The sequence below is a fragment of the Miscanthus floridulus genome, unplaced genomic scaffold, assembly GCF_019320115.1.
Source record: "Miscanthus floridulus cultivar M001 unplaced genomic scaffold, ASM1932011v1 fs_316_3, whole genome shotgun sequence".
Classification (NCBI taxonomy): domain Eukaryota; kingdom Viridiplantae; phylum Streptophyta; class Magnoliopsida; order Poales; family Poaceae; genus Miscanthus; species Miscanthus floridulus.
The window spans coordinates 25334-33594 of record NW_027096570.1 but is presented as its reverse complement, the minus strand read 5'-3'; the positions used below and the strand labels follow the sequence as shown (position 1 = coordinate 33594).

General features: G+C 42.4%; 1 protein-coding gene across 1 annotated transcript; it reads right to left on the bottom strand.

Annotated features, from left to right (window-relative positions):
• Window positions 1-475: 475 nt before the first annotated feature.
• On the bottom strand, window positions 476-5731 carry LOC136531286 (uncharacterized). The gene is made up of 7 exons (XM_066523956.1): window positions 4157-5731; window positions 2844-3152; window positions 2342-2432; window positions 1550-1843; window positions 991-1450; window positions 571-912; window positions 476-509 (listed from the first exon to the last, which is right to left on the bottom strand). Exons 1-7 carry the CDS (start codon window positions 5729-5731, stop codon window positions 476-478), a joined length of 3105 nt encoding a protein of 1034 aa, XP_066380053.1.
• Between the last annotated feature and the right edge of the window lie 2530 nt (window positions 5732-8261).

Sequence of the window (8261 nt, the reverse complement as noted above, 5' to 3'; positions counted from 1 at the left end):
TTAGTCAGAATATCAGCAAGTTGCTGACTAGTATCAATGTATTTAAGCTTAATATCACCCTTCTCAGCATGATCCCTCAGAAAGTGATGACGAACCTCAATGTGTTTCGTCTTAGAGTGAAGCACAGGATTCTTTGCAACACTTATAGCGCTAGTGCTGTCACACAAGAGAGGAACGCGAGAAAACGACAAACCAAAATCGCGAAGGGTAGCTATCATCCATAAAAGCTGAGAACAACAACTAGCAGCAGTAACATACTCAGCCTATGTAGTAGATTGAGCAACATTAGATTGTTTTCTAGAGAACCAAGAAACAAGCGAAGAACCCAAAAATTGGCAAGTACCCGATGTAGACTTTCTATCCAAACGGCACCCAGCAAAATCAGCATCCGAATAACCACACAAACTGAGAGTTGAAGCAGGAGAGTACCAAAGGCCAAATGCAGGAGTAAATCGAAGATACCTCATTATGCGCTTCACCGCCTGACGGTGAGAAGTCCTGGGGGACCCCTGAAAACGAGCACACATACACACAGCAAAGTGTATATCTGGCCTCGTAGCAGTCAAGTACAGTAGCGACCCAATCATGCTTCGATATTCCTTCTGATCCACGGGCTCTCCGTCCTCATTAGCATCCAAAGCAGCGCTAGTCGGCATGGGCGTAGAAATTGGCTTCGCATCATCCATCGCAAACTTCTTCAGGACATCCTTCGTGTACTTTCCCTGATGCACAAATGTACCTTCCGAAGTTTGTTTTATTTGTAAGCCAAGAAAGAAATTCAGCTCGCCCATCATAGACATCTCAAATTCTTTACTCATCACATCTGCAAACTTTTTCACAAGAGCATGAGAGGAACCAACGAAAATGACATCATCCACATAAATCTGAACTATTAAAGTGTCATTTCCTTGCCTGAGGAGAAAAAGAGTTTTATCAAATGAACCCATTTTGAACCCGTTTTTAAGCAGAAAAGTTTTCAATCTAGCATACCAAGCACGAGGTGCTTGCTTCAAACCATATAAAGCCTTTTGCAACTTAAAAACACGATCAGGAAAATTGGGATGTTCAAAACCAGGCGGTTGTTTAACATAAACTTCTTCTATAAAACCATTCAGAAAAGCACTTTTCACATCCATTTGATAAAGCTTATATCCACGTGAAGCAGCAAATGCAAGCAAAATACGAATGGCTTCTAAACGAGCAACAGGAGCAAAAGTTTCACCATAATCAATACCCTCTTTTTGAGAAAAGCCCTGAGCAACCAGCCTAGCTTTATTTCTAACAACATGACCATCTTCCCCTTGTTTGTTCTTAAAGACCCATTTAGTTCCAATTGGTTTACAAGAAGGAGGAGGATCAACCAAAACCCAAACCTGATTCCGTGCAAAATTTTCTAACTCCTCATGCATGGCATTGACCCAGTTAGAATCAAATAAAGCATGTCCAACATCTCGGGGTTCAAAAGAGGCAACAAAGGCAGTATGCGCAAAAACACAATAATTTTTATTTTTCATACCTCTGTTCCTTGTCGTGCGTTCATCCAAATTACCTATTATGTTCTTGGCAGGATGACGATTCTGAATGTGTCGTGGTGCTGTACGTTCTGAAATCGCCTCCCCCTCAACTACAGCCGATACATGATCAACAGTTGATGAAGCTGCAGGCTTTGCTGTAGATGTACGTGTCGGCGATGGTCCATCCTCCAAAGTGGTGGAGGGCGCCTGCTCAGGCTGGGCGCCAGGCTCCCCCTGCATCGCAGGCTGGGCATCATCGTCATCGTCGTTGTCACATCCATCTTCCTCTTTCTCATCCTCAAAAATATCCTGCCCGATCTCGTCATCACCTGCACACTCAAAAGCAGAAGAAAAACAAGGCATTGTCTCGTCAAAGGTGACCTCACATGTCTCATCGATGCGGTTAGTATCAAGATTAAGCACACGGTACGCTCGTCCTTGCAAGGCATACCCCAAAAATAACCCATCGGAAGAACGCGATTCAAATTTATCCAAATTTCCCTTTTTCAATATAAAACACTTGCAGCCAAAAACTCGAAAGTGGAAAACTTTGGGAGGTCGACCAAATCTCAACTCATAAGATGTTTTTCCCAGAAAAGCTCTCAGAAAAATGCGATTAGCAACATAGCAAGCGGTGTTGATAGCCTCAGCCCAAAAACATCTAGGAGTTTTATGTTCATCAAGCATTGTCCTAGCCATCTCAACAAGCATACGATTTTTACGCTCAACAACACCGTTCTGGGGAGGAACGTAAGGTGAGGAAAACTGATGATCTAAACCTTGTTCTGAACAAAAAGCTTTCATGCGAGAATTCTTAAATTCCGTACCGTTGTCACTGCGAATTGCTCTAACGGCATTATTTGACAACTCATTTTTCAGCTTCAGAACAAGATCATGAACATATGAGAAAGCCTCATCCTTAGATTCCAAAAAGAACACCCATGAATATCGAGAAAAATCGTCCACAACGACGAGCACATACCACTTCCCACCAGCAGACCGAACACGGGCTGGACCAACAGTGTCCATATGTAACAGTTCACCCGGTCGTCTCGTCATCACCTGAGTCACAGGTGCATGAGAAGCAGCAACCATTTTTCCATGTTTATAGGGAGCACAAATCAAATCCTTTTCAAACTTGAGTTTCGGTAAACCATCAATTAAATCCAATGAACTCAAACGACAAAGCAAATCAAAGCTCAAGTGGCCCAACCGACGATGCCACTTCCAAATCAGGGGGGAACCATGAGCAACTAAACAGCGAGTTTCACCAAAAGATTTAGAAAAATCAGCTTTAAAAATCCATCTAAAAGAAGAAATCTTGCAAACAAGGTTACCAGCAGAATCAAGAACACGCAAATTTCCTTTCTTAAAACGAACCTCAAAATCATCCTCAAGAAGTTGTGAAACAGACAACAAATTATAATGCAAATTCTTTACCAATGCGACGTCCTTTAACATGTATTTATCTGTTACCTTGATGCAGCCATGCGCCATTACCTTACCTTGACTGTTATCCCCAAAAGTGATGTTTTCCTTTACGCTCGTGGGGGTGAGGCTGGAGAACCATTTATCATCTCCGGTCATGTGGCGCAAACAGCCGGAGTCCATTATCCATATGTCCTCCTCGCCTCCAACCTGCAATCAACAACGAGAGCGAGGGTGAGCTAATGACTCAACACTGGGGTTAGGATAATGTAATGAAAACCAGTGCTGAGCCACTTGCTCAAAAGAAGCGTTAGCAAAATCAAAGTTCTCAAAAAAACGATGAGAACCACGAGCGGGAAAACGTGGTCTGTCATCCCGATGTTGTGCAAGAGCACGAGTACGTGAGCGAAAACCAGAAGAGCGAACAAATGGCTCACGTCTCAAAATAGGACGATCATGAGTACCACGTACAGGGTACTGCTCACATCTAAAAACACGACGATCATGAGTACCACGTGTGGGGTACTGCTCACGTCGTTCAGCACGCATCCTCCGATAACAGAACTCATAAAGATGACCATCATGACTGCAAAAATCACAATGATAAAGCTTGCGTGCAGGAGCGAAAGAAGCCTCAGCATTAGAACTAGAAGCAACAAAAATAGGCTTAGCAAAATGATCACAAGAAGAACCATTTGGCTTAGTATTTTGTACACCCTTGAAGTGTTTTGGCTTAGGCACCCAAACCTGCTTTTTAGGAGCAGATCTAGATGTCTCAACCAGCAACCCATCAGAGGTGACACCTGAACCCTTCCTAGGAGGTGGTCCAGTATATTTAGCCAAAGGTGGATTCTTCTCATCAACAGGCGGTCCACTTTTTTCACCAAAAACATGTTCAAGTCATAACCGGGACCAAAACGCTCACCCCGTTTAATTTGAGCAATAGCCATACCAATTTGAGGCTCACGAATAGAACACCAACCAAGAATAGTTCTCAAATGCTTATTTTCTTCTTCCAAATCATCAAGTTTGACCCTTAAATCATTATTTTCAACAACAAAATTAGGACAAGTTAGGCATGAAGGAAGAACCGGACAAGTGTGTTTTTCCAACTCAACAATATGTGATTTAGCAACATTTAATTCAGATCGTAAAGTTGGACAAATCAAACAAACCGGCAAATCAGGACAAATGTGTTCTTCAAAATTTTTTACCCGACATAAAGCATTATCCAAGTCAACTTTCAGAAGCGGGCAAGAAACACAAGTACCAAGCAAATTCGACCGAGAACAAAGTTCATTTAGTTCAGCATAAAGTTTATCTCGATCATCAACAATGGAAGAATACTTGGTTTGCAATTTAGAAAGCGAAATCATATGAATTGAGCATTCTTCACATTCATCAGGTTTAGCAGGATTAGATGCAGCATTTTTGAGAGTAGCTAGTTCAGCACAAGTTTTATCATAATCAGTTTTAAGTTTAGCCAACACTTTATTTTGCTTATGAACAATTTTAGTTAAATTAGCTATTCTTTGTTCTGCAGAAGTATCTACCTCATCATCAGAAGTTTCATCGTTGCTGTCGGTTGATGCATCACCCTCCAAGGCCATAGTACATATCCCACCATTGATGCCGGCGTCAGTGATGAAGCAAAGTCCGTCTGTCTTCTTCTTGGGTGTCTCATCCTCGGAATCTGAATCGCTGGAGTCTGACGAGCCACCTGAAACATACTGTCCAAGAGAAGATAACAAAACATTTGTAGCCTTAGCGACTTGCTTGTCAGAGTATTTTTGTTCGCCTTTCTTCCATTGCTTATCCTTCTTCTTCTTCCTCTCCCTGAACTTCTCCTGGCGCCTGGAGGAGTTATTGCCCTGCTCAAAAGATCTCTGCTTGTTTGGGCAATCAGCAGCAAAGTGTCCTCGCTCACCACAGTTGAAGCAGCCATCTGAACGTCTTCTATTACGCCTGTTGTCATACACACGCTTAAACTTGTTGGAGAGCAGTACAAGCTGATCATCATCTAGCACCTCCAACTCCTCATCTGCAACATGACACAAAGAAGACAAAGCAAAACTGGAAACATTTGGATTAGCATTAGTGTTAGTCTTATTTCCAGAAACCAAAGCCATTGGAACGTCAGAAGAAGAAGCAGCTGTGGGATTTTTCAATTTACGCTTAGAAACAATTTCGATCTCTTTTGATTTGAGCTTACTGTAAAGCTCATCAGTGGTGAGAGTCTCATAACCTACAGATTCAACGATCGCCTCAACTTTCATATCCCATTCATCATTAAGTAAATGTAATAATCTGAGAGCCCTAGCATGATCATCATAAGGCATATTGCTATTCATGGCCTTCATCTTATTAACAATCACTTGAAAACGTGCAAACATGTCATCAATAGACTCACTAGGCAATTGGCAAAAAGCATCAAACTCTTTTCGGTGAATCTCAAATTTTCGGTTTTTCACAGTGTTTGAGTCTTCATGATATTTTCTAAGTTTCTCCCAGATCTGATAAGCGAGATCTTCACTAGAAACCCGATCATATTTAGTTTTACAAATAGAAGCCTGTAAAATAGCAACAGCGCGATGATTTGTTTCAAGAAGCCCGATCTCAGCGGCGTCAGTCGGTTCCTCAGCTGGAATCACATATGTGGCATTTTGTGTGATTTTCCATAGCTTCAGCGACTTGCCTTTGAGATAGTTGGTCATACGTGCCTTCCAGTAATCATAATCAGTCCCATCAAAAAACGGAGCGCGAACATCAAACTTTTCATTGGTCGCCATAGCTTTCAGCACCGATTAAGGTATAGAAAACCTAAACCGGCTCTGATACCAATTGAAGGATCGAAACGGGCGACCAGAGGGGCGGTGAATGGTCGCGGAAGCCAAAAATAATTTCTAACCCTTCCCCTAAACACAAAACCTAATTAAATCACGTTTTTCAAATCTGGCCAGAACTCTATGTACCTAGTAAACCTGATGTGGACGAAAATCCGTAACTCCGATCGACCTAAAAATTTGTCAGATTAAACTAGATGAAATTATGAAACTAATCCAACTAGAATCACGTCAATCGGACTTATGGATCTTGAGATAAAAATAAAACAAGCAGACTATGTCAGATGCTGACGAGAATTGTAAAGAACCAATCGAGATGCACAAGATCAATCATTATAGATGAAATATTAAATTGAGTAATTGAACTTACAAAAGTGCATCTAGCCTCCGCCCGAACATCCTCCCTCTCTTAATCAGAGAGATCAACAAAAACCTCTCACTAGAATTCAAACCCTAGGCTAGACCGGAGAGAGGAAAACTGAACCGGGAACCCCGGGGCACGAGTACTGATCATGGGTACTGTTCACGCATGAATAGTAACTCGCCGAGAGTCCAAAACGTTCCGCTCCCTTCTCAACCCTAGGTGCCACATATTTATATCTCCAAAGGGTGGCACGACCTATTTTCACATAACCCCCTACGCTAAATAAATCCAACGTAGGGGCGTAAATTCCAATTACGTCCTCCATGGCAAATTCCGCGATCCCTCCATCTCCGCAATGTGATCCTCGCGATGTCGCCGCACGACCATCCGAAATCGTATCGCGATCGCCAGAATTTCCATCTTCGGCCAACGCACGCCGCACGAGCGTCCCGGTACGATGCATGGCTTTGTGGCTCAACTAGCGAACCCTGGATTTTGTGGCGTAATCTGGAAACCTCCCTCGACGCCCTCCCACCGTGTAGCCAGGTACAGTAGACGTACACCACACGATCGCCTGTCCCTCGAACGCAAGCCTCGATCCACCCTTCTCCGCCCCCACGGTTCTTCGGAACGACATCCTATCCTCGTTCTTCACTCGTCGCCGCATGTACCTTGTCTCCACCTGTCACCTACAACCACAACCTGCCGAGAGATACGTCACACGCACACCGTGTTGTCAATCGCTCATCACCAAGGTGCTAGCACACCGGCATCTCACTAGGCTTGGGTCACGGTGTTGGGCTAGGATAGATTACATTGGTTTATTTGGTTGGTGTTCTTTGTGGTCAGGTCTCACCTCTTTCTCAGTTCCTTTAGTTTAAGCGATTCAATGTAAAGAAACAACCCCTCATAGCCCGGCCAGGAGTGAGGAGGTGGTGGTGCTTGTAAGGGGCCGATCCTTTTCTCTCTATAATGCAATGATACGCAGATCTCCTGCGTATTCGAGAAAAAAAAAAAGAAAGTGTATGAGTTCCAAACATGAAAGTGTTCTCTCAGTCAGTTTTAGATGTTTTGCCTTGTTGGTGAAACTTCTTTTGCCATCTCTCAGGGACAATGCAATTATAATAAAAAATGTACTTATGGACATTGTACAGAGAGCAGGAAACACCAATGGTCATTTAGTCACATCTTGTTTTAAGCTACATGCTGTTCTACTTAGAGGATTCAGGATTTCACTTTCAGATAATCAGCTTCTTGTTCATACCCCTATGTTTGTAGATCTTCAGACAAATCCTTCCCCTGTTGCCTTATCGCTTCTCAAAACAATAGTCAGGCTAAAATTGGTTTCCCACGAAATTTATGATATGGTTGTTAAGATAGGAGAGTTGATGGTAACAACGCTAACTGAATCTATACAGCAGCAATGCATTCAAATTATGCTACATTTTTTTTTCTGAACTCCACTTTCTGAGAAGCACTTACAGCAACATATGGACTTTTTCCTGGCAAACTTAAGGTATGATGAATATCCATGGTTACTTAACTTTAGCGTAACATCTGCACTGTATGCTAACACTCTGGAAAATTGCAGTTATGAACATCCTTCAGGAAGAGAAGCAGTGCTTGAAATGCTCCATGACATTCTTACCAGATTTCCCCAGAGGATTATTGATGACCAGGGCCAAACTTTTTTTCAACATCTTGTAGTTGCTCTAGCGGATGAACAGCATCAGAATGTGTCTTCAATGATCCTTAGAGCTATCCAAAAGCTGTTAGGACGCATTGGTGATCAGGGAAAGAGTTACATTTTTGAGTATTCCCTTTCGTGGTACACTGGTGAAAAGAAAAGTTTGTGGAGTGCTTCAGCCCAGGTTACCATTTAGTAGCATTGCTATATTTTTGCATACACTAAAAAAAGATATATTGCACATTTAGCAGTGGACTGGGTCGGTGGTTGCAATTTTGTTTGGTATTTGGGTGTTATTGAAGTACTTTAGTCCCTATATGCTTATGTTTCAAAGTACTATTGTCTTTTTTACATCAACTAGAAGTGGTTCTTGCACTTTACAGGTTATTGGTTTACTTGTTGGCGATCACATCACATTACGAACG

What these genes read in the sequence shown, in the direction of transcription:
- LOC136531286 (XM_066523956.1), bottom strand. Translation starts at nt 5,731, where the DNA reads ATGGCGACCAATGAAAAGTTTGATGTTCGCGCTCCGTTTTTTGATGGG. An exon ending in TGGATAATGCTTTATGTCGG is followed by an intron (nt 3,153 to 4,156) that starts GTAAAAAATTTT and finishes TGTTGATTGCAG; the next exon opens with GTTGGAGGCGAGGAGGACAT. An exon ending in TTGATTCTGCTGGTAACCTT is followed by an intron (nt 2,433 to 2,843) that starts GTTTGCAAGATT and finishes TTGGAATCTAAG; the next exon opens with GATGAGGCTTTCTCATATGT.